We start from the raw sequence: 17915 nt of genomic DNA, 5'->3' as shown, positions 1-17915 counted from the left end.
CATTTTCATCACCGGCCAGGATCGATACAAAACATATTTCAAATTGTAGTTCACAGCTCCACACTTTCCAACTCTAAAATTAGCCATGAACGGATGAAGACCTCCGTACACCCGACGAGGCAGCAGTTTCTTTTGATCTCTGGCTATAACAGGGATTCAAATATAGTTCAAAGCTAGTGATTGGAAATTGAGGCCACTGCCAGCAGAATGGGGCCAGCATGCTGCTGAGTTATGATTTCATGAAGATGGTAATTGATAAGAATGTCCATTCCTCAACCCTGCCAACTTTTTGGTTGCCTTCCGATTTCAAGGTTAGATAAAGAAATGAAGACTACATATCCTAGGATTAGGCTCCTCCAATTATCATCCCTATCTTCTAATGGTTGGACTCCAAAACAATAGCAAAAAGAAAAGAAAAAACATACCTTAGTATATTAAAATACTGATAGTAAAATAATAAAGATGTATTTTACACCTGGAGAGATTCTTCATGCCGAAGTCTCTCTAATGAAATCTAATTAGAGAGAGATTATCTAATTTGTCTATCTCACAATAGATTATTGACTCCCAATTGAGAAGGAAAAGAGAGGAAAATAAAAAGTCCTAATGGAGTGAATTTGCCAGCTCCACCATGAGTGGGCTGTATTGCAAAATTTCTATGCATTCAAATTATCCAATAAATAAAGCCAAGATGATCCTACCAACTCCTAAGTACTATCAAGAATACTCATAGGAAAAATTGACATCCTATTCGCACTAAGACTGCCCCCTTAAAGGGATTTGAGTTCCTAAACCTAAAGCTTACATAGATCAAGCTACAACTATAGGGCGCCAAACTAAGGGACCTTTTTTCCTTTACGATTAAGGCTAAATAACGCAGCATGTTAAATTTATTGAACCCCACTCCATCTTGCCCAATCCACAAACTGCATACCACCATAAATGTTGTTGGCAAACCTCACACCAACTGTAAAAGCCATTGCCACAGGTGGAATTTTCTTTCCCAAAGGCGACGCTTCGACAATCTGCTCAAGTGCGTTCACAATTTGATAACGAGTGTTGGAAGATACCGCAAGGAAGACACCTGAATGAGAGTATAGAGAGGACTTAAGAGTGACATTAATATGCATAAAAGTAGTATTCAAGTTGTTGAATAAAGGAAAGTATTCTCCCTTTAAGTTCATTAGGTCTTTTTTCCGCCATTTTAATGTATTTCCTTTCGCTGTATATTTGTTTCCTTTTTCTCTTATTAACATTAGAATATTTCCTCGTATGTGTATTTTCCCTCTCGTTAAATTGAGGGCAGTATCTTTATACAAAGATAAGAGAAATAAAGATATCTTCAAAACAGGTTAGCGAACAGATTGATAAAAACAATAAATTGATATTGGTTCCAGGTGGAAACTTGATCAAACTTATGTTTCAACCAAAATAAAATGGACGGTCAAGTAAAATCCTAATAAATAAAATAAGTGACTTGTGGACCAACCTAAGTATTAAGGATCATAATTTAGTTTAACCAAAGAAAGAATTACTGATGCGATGTATCATGCTTCAGATTGATTCAGAAAAATAAGATCCTTTTGCTCATTCACAAACAGATTAGTAAAGAAAAATAGGGAGGATTCAAGAAGCAGGTAAAATGTACCCCAGAGAGCAGCACTCTGAATAAGAGGAGGCACAGGCACGTCCTCATCTGATTTCTTTATACACCTGGATTATTAAATACAGTTCCAAAAATGAGGTTCTAGATAAGATTTAACGGTCGTCTTATGTATATGTCATTTACCTAACAGATGAATGAATTTAACTTTTTATGGGTATCATGAATCATAATCAATTATTTCAAACAATGAAATATGTTCATCAACAACCTTGAGAGGACAGATGATATGATAGTTTTGAGGTACTGTTTAGGAAAATATGCAATAACACATGCAAACAGACAAGAATTCATTTTTGCAAAAATTTAAACAAGATTGAGGGACAAAGAAAGAAGTGACGGAAAAATACAATTTCAACAAACTAGAAATAAATAATACTCAAGTAAAAGCTATTTTTAAAAGATGTATACATACAAAAAATCTGCAATATCACAAAGCAATAGCTAAAAGTTAAATCAGAGAAATTACAATATCAATGACTTGCAGTACAAGATATTGAAATCTTAGGTCTGCTATAAAACAAAGCTCTCGTCAAAATATGCACAGAGATGCATCTTTTTAAGACAATTCAAAGCACAAACAAGATTTTGGAATGCCACATTATATCTTTCCTTTTTAAGAGAATGCGAGAAATTTGACTTCTCCAAATCAATCTATAGTCATAAGAAATGGATTGTGACAATGGCACATGAACTAAAAAGAGCTAATCAGTGAAAGAAAAAATCAAAGTTCAAGAGTTGACCAACGCATTCAGGTGAACTTCTTAAAGGTAAACCATATTATGGTAAAATAAAAATATCAAAAAACAAAACATCAGATATCTAAATATAAGGTATACTTAAAGAGGCATACCGTTTTGCATTCATAATCAAATTAGCAATCCCCTGGCCAACGAGACCACATCCAAATCCCACTGAGCCATACAAGACACCCTGGACCAAAAGGCACCAATGTAAACAAGTTAAATAAAACCCAAACATATATATACACATACAAACATATGTGTATATATATAATCAGCAGCAAGACAAACAAATGCATGTCTTGAAAACTTAGTTCCAAAACAAGAAAACAAAACGAGGATAGGAAAGTAAATTGCAGTTTAAGCATTGGTCAAAAAAGTTTGAATTCAGTACCTTATAGAAATATGATGCAATTCGTTGCTTCACAGTGAATTTACACCCCGGCCTTTCAGCTTCAAAAACACTGCAGAAGAAAAAAATAATAGTAATAAATAATGAATCATAGATGACAAAGTGGAGCGCGGAAATTCTAAATCCAAAGAAAATTGGGAATAGTCAGAAAATTGAGGCCGCATTTTGGGAATCTGATTTTACGTCCAATGTTTTGAGAACGTCATATCATCTTTAAGAGAGAAAATGGATATTCAACAAAGTTGGAAACTTTTTCAAGGATCCAGCAGCAAGAAGTAAATAAAATATAAAAGACGCAAAGAACTACAAGTCTTATAACCGTACTGAGTTTCAATAGGAAAGATTTCATGTGATGTTAACCTGCTAGGAAGAGAAGAATAAGCATGTTGCATCTGTCCCAATAAGCCACTTGAGACAGGTCGCTGTCCTATACGAGCATATGGTGCTAACATACCAACCAAAGCAACGTCAACAACAATACCAACCAATAGATCAGCAGCAAACAACTCAAATTCTGCCCAGAAATTCTCTCCTCTTTTCTGAACTTCAGCGAATGTAGCACAACATGAATCGATTACTACCTGCATCAGCAAAGCTCATTAAGTCCATTAATCAGGAATTGTATTTTACAGTTAATCATCCAATCAACTGAATTGAATAAAGCGCACCACCAAGGAAAAGTATCAGTTAGAGCATAAAACCAGGAACTAAAATCCTGGATTTAAATGTCAATGATATGATTTCTTATAGCAAAAAGTACTGCCAACCATAACCAACTACAGAAGACAATTATCACATTAGCCAACAATGCAAAACTACAGCACAAACTACAGATCATTAGATTTTATTATATTAGAAAAACACCAAAACAAACCTCTGTTCCGACTTTAAAAAGAAAAGATGGATCTGCTAGCATTCGGTCACGAAACATGGAGCAGGAGTTCATCAAGAAGCCTAACAACCAACCTGACCCCTGTAAAGTACCAAAAGAAAATTGACTATATTATATATTAGAACTTAAAATTTTCAAATCTTTATACTCAAGTGAAGAAGCAACCATACACCATAAATTTCCAAAGAACGAAGGGGCAAAGGAGTCTTATATATAAATGGAAACAAAAGTAAGTTAAAAGGAGAATCATAACGACAGGGCAGTTAAAACAAGATTTGTTCAATCATATTAGGAAGATTTCACACACTGGAGAAAGCTTCGTTCCCTAATGTTTGTTTCAAACGACGAAACAAAGAGGAAAATGCTGCAAAAACTTCTTCATGATGCTGCCTCCTCAAAACAGCAAACGTTATCAAAGCATAAGAGCGAAGAAACAGTATTCTTTCAACACTTCCTCGGCCGTCAATCACAAACCCAAAATAATCTCAAGTGCCATGCACGATATGATCGATTCATTCACTTTCACAAACATGAGAAATGAAATATACCTGCAAGTCCAAGTAACGATGAAGAAAAACTTCCCGAATCCCGGTTGCCTTAGCAGCCTCAAGCATATCCGTAGGAAGCCTCACACCTCGAGCATCAGCTTCCTTGATCACGTCGTCGAATTTCAAAAGCGGGCCAAACTCCCTCTCATCCTCCCCATCGCCATTTCCATCTCCCCCACCGCCGCCGCTGCCACCAAACGCGTTTCCACCTCCTCCAACGCCACCATCTCCATCAATCCGAGGTTCAGAATCAACACCATCAAAAACCTTAGAATCCCCCGGTGCCACGATGGTCTCAGCCGCCGCCGCCTCGGACGAAATACAATTAAGTCGAATACGGAAGTTCACATTCGATGAATGATGAAGAGAAGAAACAAGCTTGAAGGATCCCTTGGGTTCAGAACAAGGCCATCTAAAGCAACCCGAAGCTCTAACATCGAGATTCGAAAGGAAGGCATCTGGGTTGGAAGAAACAGTGGAATGGAAGAGATTGAAGCTGGAAGAGGCAACAGACATAGTAATGGAAGCTTCGTTTGCAACAATGGCAGATTGTAGAAGTAAAATGAGTAAGAAAAATCGATGAGAAACGAAATAACTAAAATGTGATTCGAGAGTTTTCGTTGAAGAAGATGAAGAACAGCGAGGGAAGGAATTGGCCGAAATGAGAAACAGAAAATAAGAAGAGAAGAAAACGAAAAATGCCTAACTTTCTTTGGAGGAAATTTTTGAAAAAGAAACAAAAAACAATCGTCGCCTGAGAGATTCGAACTCTCGCGGGGAAACCCCATGTACTTAGCAGGCACACGCCTTAACCACTCGGCCAAAGCGACTTCAGTTGAAACATCAAACTATGTTAAGGTATTTAAATAAAGTAGTTAATGTCTTAAATTTTTGTTAATGTCTAGAAATATTGTTAGTAGTTTTTTCTTTTGAAATAATTTTTCATAAAATTGAAAATTTTAGCAAATTCTATCAGTGATAGACTTTGTTATTATTGCAATTGTTTTAAATGTTGTAGTGCATATCAATAATTTGCACATTTATTGAAAAACTTTAACTCGTCTTCTTTATCTATTTTACACACCTACGTCTTACAATTTTATATCATCTAACTTCTACATATCGATCCCATATTTCAAGAGACACTTAATTCAAGTGGACATAATGTTTGTGTGTATCAACTTCCAAGGGCATGTTGTCAAAAAAGAAATTTAGTGCTTTAAACACGAAAACCCAAGTACAAAATATTTTTTCTAACAAACAATAGAGTGATCTCTCTTGGTGTAATTTTTTTCTCCTTTAACATTTTTAAATATAGAAAAATGAACGAAAATATTAGCCTCTTGTTGGTAGGGTGTGAATAGAAAAAGAAGAAATTGAACATGTCAAAATCGGTCCAAGGAAATTAATATGGTAGAATAAATCAATCCAAGAAAAGAAACTGAAGGATTACTGGAAAGTCTACCATAAATCAGTCCAAGAACATGAAAGTTCCATAAGGGAGCTTCGGATAATGAATTGGAGAGCGGTCTCGTTCGCCTTCTCGTCGAAGCCTTGGGTATCTTCTAAGAAGCGAAAGCTGGCTTTGAGTCACCAAAAACCTTCCCCGATTGACAGAACGTCCCGCTATTGACACTTGAAAAAGCTGCTTTCAAGGTCTCGTCGCTTCGGTGAATCACTTGAGCCCCGAGACATTAAATATATCAAAAATTCATATATATTAGCGATATTTAATCCAAATTTTTGTGATATTTATTTATTTTGTTCTTAATTTTGTTGAGAAAAACTTACAACGTTGTTGGTGTGGTTTGACTATTTGGAGGGTTTTAAGAATAAGATGCGGGTATTGGAATAATTAAAAGCTTTTCAATTTGGACTTTTGTTACTGACAAGTAACAACTTCAAGAAAAAAAATTATGTTTGCCTTTTGCACTTCATCTTACCTCTCAAATATAACTACATCAAATCCTCACTACTCCAACAATACCAAAATCTTTACTTTTAACAAATATATTCAAATTTTGATCAATAACTATAACGAGAAGATCACCATGTTTGTTTTTCATTTAACGTCATATCTATTCTAAGTCTATATCATCAAACAAAAGTATAAAATATTCTTAAACTTGGTCGCCACTCGTTTGTTTCAAAAACATAAAGGGAGTGCTTGAGGCAAGAAGTTAAACATTATAGTCAAAAAGATTATAATAGTTTATGTGTAGGGATAATTATTTTAGTTTGTAACAAAAAAAATAGAAAAAATGATGATAGTAAAATAGTAAAACTAGTTTTTGAGATAACAAAATAGTATTTAATTAATGGTTTTGTACCTTTTCGAACCCAAACATCAGAGATAATAATATTGGAACTGTTTATCAGTAAGCCTTCTTCAAGCTATTTGCCAAGGTCTTACTTTTGCTTCTAATTTGGGGATTCAAAACTTAATTATTTCCCCTCTCTTAGACTTTTTAATGAAATCTCTCTTTTCAAAAGATGAGTAATAATGACACTTTTTGAATAATAATATTAATAATTTATAAGTACAAATTCTTCTTTTGTACTTTAACCTTATTTTTATACATTAAAAAAAAAACATATTCACGTTTTTACTTTAAATTCTTCATCTGGAATTTTGAAAAGTTTTGATTCCTAAATCTTTGTTCTTATTTTTATTTTTTTATCTTAATTTTATATAATGTCATGAGATTATTGCTTTGGTAGACGTTTGAACTTAACTCAATTGCAGGTCAGTTTTGCAAGTGTTAGAATTAAATTAGAGAAGGCAAAGACAGACACAAAAGTAGTGGATTACTTGTATTCTTCCCTTACTTGTAGTCCAAGCTTGATATTCAATCATTTTACATATAACAAAGTTCTTCCCCAACAGGGCTACACATATTACCTATCCAACTAACACATTTCAAAATCAAGAAGAGAAAAAAAAAATGTTACTAATGTGGGACTTCATCCATCAACATATTAGTTATAATCTCAGAAAAGAATTGGAGAAAAAGCTTGGACACAGCCACATATTACAAATAAAACTCCTGTAAAGAGTCCGAGAAGAAAAGAAGAAGGAAGAAAAAAAATGACCCAATCGAGAAGAGCATCACATTCTCTAGCTGGATGCAGCTGGTTTTGCTGTTGCCTGCTTGATGGCCTCCGCGTATGTTCGATGTTGATAGGTCAGAGTTGATTCCAGCAGGTCCCAGAGGGACGTCTTCGGGTTCCAACCTGCGGAAGGTTGTGCAGTTCGATTGAAGTTGCTAACAGTCTTAATCGAAGGGAAATATGAAAGGAAATGAGACATAGCATCATACCAAGTTGCCTGTTGATGATGGTCATATCAGGAATTCTCTTGTCACTGTCATCATAACCCACACCGTAGAATTCTTCAGAGCTTATATCAATGGTTGGTGTCTCGAGCGAAGGTTCCCCGCTTACCTTTGCATAAACCTGCAGGACTCCAGCAAACAACTTTAACTTACTTCATCTGACAAAAGCAAAAGAACAATAAAAAATTAAACTAAACGCAATTTGCCCCCACCTCAGTCATCATTTCAGCGAGCTGCTTCACTGTTACTTCATTGTTGGGGTTGCCCACATTGAAGATTTGGCCATTGGACCTCGATGGGTTTTCCTGAACAAACAATACACACAGCTCAGATATGTATACTGCATGCAAACTTTGGGTTCGAGATCAAAAGAAAAGCGGAGGAATGTCGTACAATCATCAAAAGAACTGCTTCGATCGCATCTTTGATGTATACAAAAGTTCTTTGGGATTGACCACCATCCACAAGCTTCAGTGGCTCACGGCGTAGAAGATTCTGCAAAATCAGAAAATCAAAAGAGTCATTCATCAAAGCAAGAGCCACAAAGAGAACTAAAAGTCAAAGCAGGAAACCAACGGAACATACATTGCTAAAGCAAGCTAGAACTCTTGGAACACCCTCACTTGGGCCATCAATGCCAGGAATGAAGTCCATCCTTGGTCCGATCCAGTTAAAGGGTCTTACAATCGTAAAATCCAACCCATTTTCCGCACCCTCAGCTGTGAAACACAAGAAGAAAGCACAAAAGCTAAGAACTGCAATTTCTAAGTACTGATTCCTATAAAGCAGAGAGTAAACAAGTAAGAAAACTAACCATAAATCAGCCTTTCGATCAATTGTTTCGCACAAGCATAGGACCATCTTTGCTTCTCAATGGGACCAAAGATGCAAGGAGAAGTATCCTCACTCAAAACATAATATGATGGATCCTATCATAAACAAATGACAATACAATATTCAGCTCACGTTTCAAATCCACCTCTCGAATCAGAAAATTAATTCGAATTGGCAAATAGTTTCATTGCAAAATCAACAAGTAGAATATCGTTCTTAATCTACATTTCAGCCAAAGAGCTAGGCCAAATGACGGATCAAGGCACACAGACGTCCAAATCGGCATGCAAACCACGATATTTTGAGTGTAATTTCCAATTTCAAGATCTGTCGGTTTTCTTACTGCAACATAAAGAAAAACAACATGCAGTTTCTACTTTCATTTCAAGTTCATATTCTTCAAATCGTTCGTGGGCATTCAAATAAAGTTGCCTAAAGACTCTGCAAGATCCAGGACATTGCGTTTTCATTGAAACAGTAAGGCAAATTATTATAGATCGGCTAGATTGAAGAGATTTCATAATGAGAGAAAAAAGAAAGAAAGCAGAAAGAGATGGCTTACCTGACGAAGAGGGCTATCTTTTGGAAGAAAGCTTCCAATTGTCTTACCATATACTTCGCAAGTTGAAAAGTGAATCAGACGTTTGTTGTTGCCAGAACAGTATTTCACCTATGAAAATAAAGCACATCAAATCACAAATCTTCAACGATAACCAAATCATTTGAATTGAGAACACACACACACACACTCAAATCAAAACATCAAGAAAATTGAATCAGAAAGAAAGAGGAATTTGCATACATACCACAGGAATTGCGTCGATAAAATTGCTGTAGATAGTATCAAGGGGTCGCGTATTGTAGTCCGCCGGAGTACAGATCGCAGCAAGATTTATCGTCTACATCACGCAAGCAAAATTCCAATCACGAAACACGAAGATAAAAATAAAAGAAACAACAAAGACCCACAAGAACTAAGAATGAGCATGGCTCATAACCCACAATAGACCCAAAGAAGGATCAATTCTTCAAACAACCCAGAACAAAAATTCAACAATTCTTTCAAGAAAAATAAGTAACAAAAAAAGAAGGAATCACAGAAGTCGAACCAGATCTGCCATTCGGATGAGGCTCTCAAGCCTGGAATCATTCTTGATATTGAGACGGTGGAACTGAATACGATCGGCCCAAGGGAGCGTATCAGGTTCAAGAAGGTGCTTAATCTTGTCATTATAAACATCAAGAGCAAGCACCTTATGAGGGGTTTCAGCCATAAGCTTCTCACAAAGGTGAGAGCCAATGAACCCACCAGCACCAATCATGCAAATGGTGATTGGCTTAATGGGGTTACCGCCTAGATCTACTCTGTTACTGGACGCCATTGTTGCTTTTTCTTACTCTGCAAATCAAAAGTGTAAATCCCGCGTTGAGCTTGTGAGAAGAAAGAGGAAAAAAGCTTGAAGAAATGGGGAAAACGGGGAAATGGGTTGTGGAGGAGAATTGAGAGGCTGAGCGTATTTATTGAGATTGAAGGAGTGGGAACCAGAGAGCGAGAGAAAAGGCGGAGGGAAGGCGAGTGTGTGAAAATGCCACCGTTCTACCGGGGAGTATGAAATTTTTGGTACTCGCTACCAGAGAGTGGCCACGTGTACTTCTAGGTCTGTCAGCAAAAGAGAAAATTAATAAGAAAAAGAAAAAATAAAAGAAAATTTGAGAATTTAATTAATTGTCGTGAGGTGAAGCGAGACAAATGCATGTCCCTAATAAATGAAAAAGTTTAGCAAATCTAATTTTAGTCCTAAAACTTGAAGAATTGGCCATGTTAAATTGTTAATCATGTCCATTAATCACAATATTAGGGATTGCTTACTACTACAAATCTCTTTCTTCCTCAAACAATCAGGTTCAAACATACGACGGTTTTTTATTATAGCAAAACATATCAAAATATTTGTAAATGTAACAAAACTTTACTCTTTATTAACGATAGACTACCATAAACTATTGTGTATGTCATCATCAATAAACTATAGCATTTTCCCATATTTATAAAATTTTGCAGCAATTTTGTTATTTACAACTATAAAATAATATATTTAGACTTTTAACATATGATAAAAATTTATGTCTTTATTCGTATATTTACGATGTTTATGTTATCTAATCGATACATACTTTGATGATATTTTCAACGGTGCAATTTCACGAAGAAATCAATATATATCATTGCATTTGAAATATACATATAGTTTTTTATACTTGAGTAGAAAGAGTGCTATAATTGAGAATTTTAATGTGTAATGATAGTGTTTGTTAGATTTGTAATAACTAAATTCATCAAACTTTAATAAACAATTTAATGCTAATGATTTTAATTGATGTAGGCAGATGAATAGGTTGGTCAGAAACTATTTGTGCTTTTAAAACATGGATTAGTTGATCAGATACTAAATATCAATTTTACATAGTGAATTTTTTAAATTAAATTATTATTTCTACTGCCGTTGCGTGGGTAAAGTTTGAAGACTAAATTATCGAAAAATAAATGAGTTAAGCTGCGGTCGAAAGTTACATTTTTAATTATGAATATTTGTTTTTGGTTCTTGAAGTTTGAAAATATATCTTTTTAATTGTATGATGTAACCAACAAAATATCATTTCGCTTTTAAGAAAAATTCTAAAATATATTAAAGGAGAAATTGGATAAAATTGTTATTTTTGTAGTTTTGAAAGTATATATTTTAGTCCTTAAATTTTCTAATATTAATTTAAAAGAAGCTAGAAGTTTTTTTTCCTTTTTTATTTTAGAATAATTATATGATATTTAAAATTAAAGAAACAGTTTTAGAAAGAATAAAAGATTATTCTTATAATTTAAAATATTATATAATTATTTTAAATTAAAAGTAAAAAATTATTTGAGAGAGATTTATTCTTATAAATTTAGAAACTAAAAAGGGATATTTTAAAAGTGAGAGATCATATGCACATATTATATTCAAAACTTAATTAGGGACTAAATAGGTAATTTTTCAAAAATGTTATGAAAGTATACCATCACTAGAGATGTCTAAGTAATAGTTCGTTATTAATATCAAAAATAGGTTCAATTGATATTTACGTATTCGAGAATCACCTAGAGATCGAGAATTCAAATTGATCTCCAAACCTACTATTGCTAATATCAAAATAAATTATTGAACAAATGTACATATTTAACGAAAGAAAAAACTTGGAGGGAACATGAACTAGAGACATTCTGTTATGTACTTAAATCATTTGCGATAGTTTTAATTACAGATCAACAAAATACTTTATGAAACAAATATTTCTTTTAATCATGCTTTCGTTTTTCTTTAAAAAAGATTTGTTCAAAGCATATTTGAAAATACATGGAGAGATGGTTTTGTTTTTTGCACTGAATTTGTTTACAATATGTGTAGCCAAATGTCTTCCAAAATTCAAACGATGTATATATAAACCTCTGAATGTGTTTCATGTGTAGATATATATATGTATAAAGATAAAACACTGATTTCATTTACATGTGTAGCCAAAGGTCTTCCAAGACTCAAACCATATACATATAAAACCACTGAATGTGTTTCATGTGTAGCCAAATGTCTTTCAAAATTCATTATATATGCAACATTGTTGTCACAATCCAAAATGACATTTTCAAATATAACACAATAGTTCAAAATATTTATAAAATATGAAACCTTTTTAGATTTTTCGATGATAAACATTGATAAATATCGATTGACTTTCATATTAATGTCTTGTCAATATGTTAATAGACGTTGATGGGTATTGGTAGTGAGCTATTTTAATTTAGGCTATTATAATTGAGTTATAATAGTTTGTATTTAAAGTGTAGATTATTTTAGTTTCGATTAAAATAATATGTATTTGTTGGGTATATTATTTTAGTTTGAGAATGAGGTAGTAAACATTATAGCAAACAATAAAAAAAACGACGAATGCAAATAGTAAATACTATAGCAAATATGAATTTTGAGATAATGTTTACAGTAACTAATCGAGGATTTTTAAATAGAAATTTTTGTTATTATGGGTGATTATTATAATCTTGCATAATCTTCGTCCCAAACGGTCCCTAAGAGTTTTGATATTTCAATCATTCCACCCTTGTTATACTAAAAAAATGTATGTGAGACTTTTGGATCTTTCACTTGATATTATGGTTAATAAAGTTTTACAATGTTCATCGATATCAAAATTGAATTTGAAATTTTTCTACATGGTTCTTTTAAATTAATTAATAGACATTAGAACAAAAAAAATATACATATATATACATGAATATTTAATAAAATTTCAAAGTTAAAAGTGAAGATCTTTATATATAAAGAGTTGTTGGTCTAAGAACATAGAGATCCAGAGTTATGAACTCACTCCACTTTTAATTATCTTATTAATTCTTTGCATTATATATTTGTTTAAGAGTTCACAATTTCTCACAATTCGCCGTTACACTTATTTAAGGATCTAACTTCAAATTGAAATTAGATTCAAAATTTATGGACTAAAAGCGTACATTTTTAGCAATCAACTTGTTTTCCTATTGAACGAATTAATGTTTGTATATAAAGTTTTAATTAAAAGAAAAAGAATTAGAAGGTGTAAGAAAAGGAGCTTATGGGAAATGTCAAAAATAATGAGTTTGAGTGTCATGTGGGTTTAATGTTTTTATTAGCTTTATGATTAGCTGTCCCTCTGTCTTGCATTGCATATGCTCATGTGGTGCCTTCACATTTTTCTTTCCATTTTTTCCGTTTTTCTTTTAGGAACCCCATGTGTTCGACAATATCCGACCGCCGAGGCATCTACCGGCCATCTCGTAAACCACCGGAATTCGTCCCATGAAGACCGATTCATGGGTGACCGACACACCCCGCCCCCTCGATACTCACCTCTACCCATCACGAAAATATCGACCACATACTTTATTTGCACTCGTTTTAAAGCCTGTACGATAACACATTTTCTTTATTTGTTCTTTTCAACTTTTTTTTCTCTCTCTTTTTTGGAGGTAAAATAAATAAACGATCGAAAAATTGTAAATATAACGAAGTATAATAAAAATAGAAATAGAAAACAAAATGGGTGCTGCAATTTCCTTAAGATGCATAAATGTGTATTAATCTTTGTTGAAGATAAATTTCACCCTAATTGTCAAATTCTTCTTTAATTTAATCATTCTTGATCACCTCCAAATTAGCCAATGAAACTTGATCAAGTTTTGTACTCCACAATTCCTATCAATCTTCCCAAACTCCAAATTATATTAACTAATTGAACTGATTAAGAATAAGAATAAGAACAGAAATGATATTTTAACCTAATTGTATTAAATTATATTTATATGCTAATGTTTGAAAATGTTTGACCTTTTACATATCTATTTCTATTTCAATGACCATCAACACTAAACTTTTGGCTCGTTGTTTTCATGGGTACTATATGCCATCGACATATCATATTTATATTTATTTTATTCATCTTAATTTGTTAGATTTAAAATAAATATTATTCACTGCGTTGATTTATCTAAAGTTTCCTTCTTCGTCATAAAACCTAAAGCTAAGCATCGTGCCAAAAAGTTGGGGATGGTAAGTTTTTCTCATGTTCAATGTCATAACACTTTTAACTCATTGCATTGTGCATAAAGGGTTGGAGGATCAAGAGTCTTCTATCTTCAGTATTCTTTATTCTATATATGTAGATTTTTTCTTGCTTTTTGTCGTACATGTTCTTGTGTAGTTGGATTGGTTGGTGTTGGGTGTTGTGTTCTTTCAAAATAATATAAATTATGAAGAAACCATTGGTCACAAATCCTTAATTACACTAAGTAAAATATTTATATAGAGACATTGAAACTAAAAAGAGGAGAAAGAGATCATTATTTATATTTCTATCGTTACATTTGCAAATTGAGCCTAATTTCACTATAAAATACTTATACATTTGAAAACAAAATAGAGCATAATCATTTGTCGTTTGAATTATGCTCAAAATATTTATCCCTCCTTAATATCTTTGATTGTTAGTCGACCTTGACTTAATAAAATATCGAAACAATATGTGATTAGAAGTGTTGGCATGACTTATTTCTCTATTTAACTATAAATTTATTGTCGTTGTGGCTTGTCATCATTATCGCTTTTTAAAATTGTGTCCTTTTCTCATAAAACCATATGTAGTTTTTCCTCAACTGTTTTGATTGTTAGTTGATCTCGACCTAATAAATTAAAAAAAAAAAAAAAACTAGCATGACATGTGATTGGGGGTGTTGGCATAATTTCTTCACTTATTTATCCTTGGTTTGATTCTTCTTTCGTGACTTTCTTTAACTATAGATCTATCGTCGTTGCTATTAGTCATTATTGTCATGTTTTTAAAATTGTGTCTTTTAACTAATTAGTAGGGTTTCTTTTGTTAAATTATGATTTAAAAATAGTGATATATTCACGACTAATTCATTCCATTGACTTTAATTCCACCAAAAGCAACAATGTAGATGCTTCTTTTTCTTAAAAAATAAAAAAAGTTAATGCTGTTTGTTTTTTGAAAATGTAGATAACTGAAATATTCAAACACAACAGAAGTGAATTACATAGTAGAAAATATTTATTTTAATTAAAAATTCAAATAAACAAGTACGAAATATATACATAAAAATTATAAAATGAAAAAAGAATGTAAAAAAATAAAAAGTAGATATCGAGAATATAAATAATTCATGTTATAGGATGACATAAAAAACTCTCGAGATGTCTTCCGTAAGGACATCCTAAAATGTTCAAGAATCTTCAAATGCTCGAACATCTTGTACGTATTATCGAAAAACAAACGTGGTAATTCAAATCTCCATCATTTAAATTTCGATAGAAACAAACATCCCTAACCATTTTTTCTTTTTTGGAGAATTTTTTCAAAATATAAACTAAAAGGAAGTATGAAGCAAAGAAATCTTGGAATAAATAGGATTTATACATATAGGGTGGGAAAGGATGGATGGGATTAGGGCATTACAATTATTGGCACGTGAATAAAGAAATTAGATTCACATTTTCGAATATAAAAAGGGAAAGTTCTATAAATTAAGAATATTGATGATTTGTTTTTTTTTTCTTTCTTTTTTTTGTCTTTTATAGCTTATTATTTTAAATAAATAAAACGTATATTCTTTCTTCTCGAAGCACAGTTGTTTTACACTAATTTAGTGGTAAAAAAAAAACATTTAAATAAATACATGCCAACAATTGGGAAACATTCATAAATTTTCACTAATATAATATCTTTTTCTTTAGTTGGTCAGATCAGATTAGAATCCATAAATCCAATTAATTAAATTAAGCTAAAACAAATATTTCAACTCTAAATAAAGAGATGATTATTGGGAATGGTTGTATCTATTAAATTTGTACACATAACTTTAACCTTAATATTGGGATGAAACTACTAATATTGGGATAGTTTTAATTTTTTTAAAAGAATTTGATAATAAATGCATATATGAAATGTAGAAATAGGAAATTAAAAAGAAAAAATAGTTTTAGATGAAAAAATTGTTAAAACATTTATATATATAAAAAGATATTACAATCTGTCTAAATATATTAATATTGAATAATGGGCTATCATTTATAAAAAGAGAAATATTATTATAAATATAAATATTTTGAAGGGAAGGAATGAAATTAAAATGAATAAATAAATAAACAAAATGGTATAGAAAAGGAAGAAAAGGAAGAAAGGGGGTGGGTATAGGGTCTGGGTAAGTTGGAGGGTCGCCCCGCTTTAGGATCCGATCGCTCCGACCACCGACAGACAGCTAAGAAATAGAAATATAGAGTTTGTAAGACGCGCCTTCAAAGGACGTTGAGAAGTTAAGCTCCACGCGCATTTTGTCAGTTTATTTATTTATTTATTACTTTTGGGTGTGGCTGTGGGCTGTTCTTTTCCAATGCCAACTCTTTCACTCTCATGCTTACATCCTCACATACTTCTTTTTCTTTTTCTTTCTTAACATAAATAAAGAAAAAATATCTCAAAATTCTCAACTTTTCTCCTTCTCAATATGTCTTTAAAAAATTGGCTTAATATCTTTAGTTTCAAAAATAAAAATAATTCATTGGACCGTTTTTTTAAATAACGCAATAAATTAAAGTTTTCATGTTTTATCAAATATAGATATTTATAGAACATAGACATCGATAAATTTCTATCAATGTTTATCAAGATATTGATAGATAGACTTTTATACGTATCTATCAATGAATTGGTAACCATCGATATAAGTTTATTAATGTCTATCGTTTGTATTTCAACTTCTATCAATGATAGAAGTATATTAAAATATTGTTATTTCAACTTCTATTAACGATAAAAGTCTATTAAATGTTGATTTTCAAGTTATATTAGTGATAACTATCAATGATAGACGTTAAGGAACCGTTTGGGACGAGGATTATATAGGACTATAATAACCACGCCTTAGCTACAATAAATACTATTTTAAAATTCTCACTTCTCTGACTAACTATAGTGAACACTATTTCAAAACCTCACATTTGCTTTAGTATTTACAATTTACTACCATTTTAACTATTTGACATTTATTATTTTTTTATTCTTTGCTACCATGTTTATTATTTTACTCTCAAACTAAAATAATCTACATCATAGACACGTAACAATGCCCAAGCTAAAATAATATACGTTCCAAACACAAATTAATAATAATTCAACTATAATAACTCAAGACTATAATAACTCACTCCCTCCCCTATATACCTCTAATAGAATATGAAAATTTATTATATTTTATAAATATTTTCAATAATTTTGTTATTTGCAATCATTTTCAATTTAATTTGAATGATTTAAATTTTTTAAATCAAGATCTAGCCTAATTCTAATAACTTATTCTCAAAATAACAAGAATAATAAATTTAAAATTATTTATGAGAGTTTTATCAGCTATGAGGTCAAATTTAACATTTAAAGCCACCAGGAAAAAAAATGATGGAGAAACATAAGATTGATGTAACCACCTTACAGCTTTTAATTGGCCAATCACTTAAATGGGAGACAATAAGTGAGGTTTTGTGTTTGAATATTTATCGTAGATTAAAATAGTTAGAAGCATCGACTATTATAATTGGAACTACGAACATGTAGCAATCAAGCTAGAAGCCACCTCACCAAATTGAAGTTAGGGTCAAATTTTTCAAAATTTGTTGTAATCAAACTCTCATACATAACAAAGTGCAAGAATTGGCCACAAACCCATTAACAAGTGTTGCTTAAATCAATTTCTCAAACTACAAATATTGTTGAAGAAATTCAAATTCGTTAGTACTAGAAAAAAGATTTTACATAATTTTTCTGTCAACTCAACACCAATTATATATAGTTTTCAAAGCTTATAGAACTCATAGAAATTTGAGTAAAATAAC

General features: G+C 32.0%; 2 protein-coding genes and 1 non-coding gene across 4 annotated transcripts; all 3 read right to left on the bottom strand.

Annotated features, from left to right (window-relative positions):
* Nucleotides 1-408: 408 nt before the first annotated feature.
* On the bottom strand, nucleotides 409-5031 carry LOC103497984 (protein RETICULATA-RELATED 1, chloroplastic). Its single transcript, XM_008460425.3, has 7 exons — nucleotides 4259-5031; nucleotides 3693-3791; nucleotides 3179-3399; nucleotides 2801-2870; nucleotides 2517-2596; nucleotides 1649-1713; nucleotides 409-1084 (listed from the first exon to the last, which is right to left on the bottom strand). Exons 1-7 carry the CDS (start codon nucleotides 4772-4774, stop codon nucleotides 891-893), a joined length of 1245 nt encoding a protein of 414 aa, XP_008458647.1. The 5' UTR covers nucleotides 4775-5031; the 3' UTR covers nucleotides 409-890.
* Nucleotides 5007-5088, bottom strand: TRNAS-GCU (transfer RNA serine (anticodon GCU)). The gene has a single exon. It is a non-coding gene; the product is annotated as a tRNA-Ser (tRNA).
* A 1961-nt stretch (nucleotides 5089-7049) lies between these two features.
* Nucleotides 7050-10149, bottom strand: LOC103497985 (UDP-D-apiose/UDP-D-xylose synthase 2). 2 transcript variants are annotated; one of them, XM_008460426.3, is made up of 9 exons: nucleotides 9537-10149; nucleotides 9234-9326; nucleotides 8990-9097; nucleotides 8408-8522; nucleotides 8179-8312; nucleotides 7987-8088; nucleotides 7806-7898; nucleotides 7579-7714; nucleotides 7050-7492 (listed from the first exon to the last, which is right to left on the bottom strand). In XM_008460426.3, exons 1-9 carry the CDS (start codon nucleotides 9807-9809, stop codon nucleotides 7377-7379), a joined length of 1170 nt encoding a protein of 389 aa, XP_008458648.1. In that variant the 5' UTR covers nucleotides 9810-10149; the 3' UTR covers nucleotides 7050-7376. The 2 variants fall into 2 exon arrangements, with proteins under 2 accessions (XP_008458648.1, XP_050947752.1); XM_051091795.1 differs by having other exon boundaries at nucleotides 7050-7714; nucleotides 9537-9974.
* Nucleotides 10150-17915: the final 7766 nt, after the last annotated feature.

The sequence above is a fragment of the Cucumis melo genome, chromosome 11 (assembly GCF_025177605.1).
Source record: "Cucumis melo cultivar AY chromosome 11, USDA_Cmelo_AY_1.0, whole genome shotgun sequence".
Taxonomy (NCBI): Eukaryota; Viridiplantae; Streptophyta; class Magnoliopsida; order Cucurbitales; family Cucurbitaceae; genus Cucumis; species Cucumis melo.
This window is presented reverse-complemented; position numbering and strand designations above follow the sequence as displayed.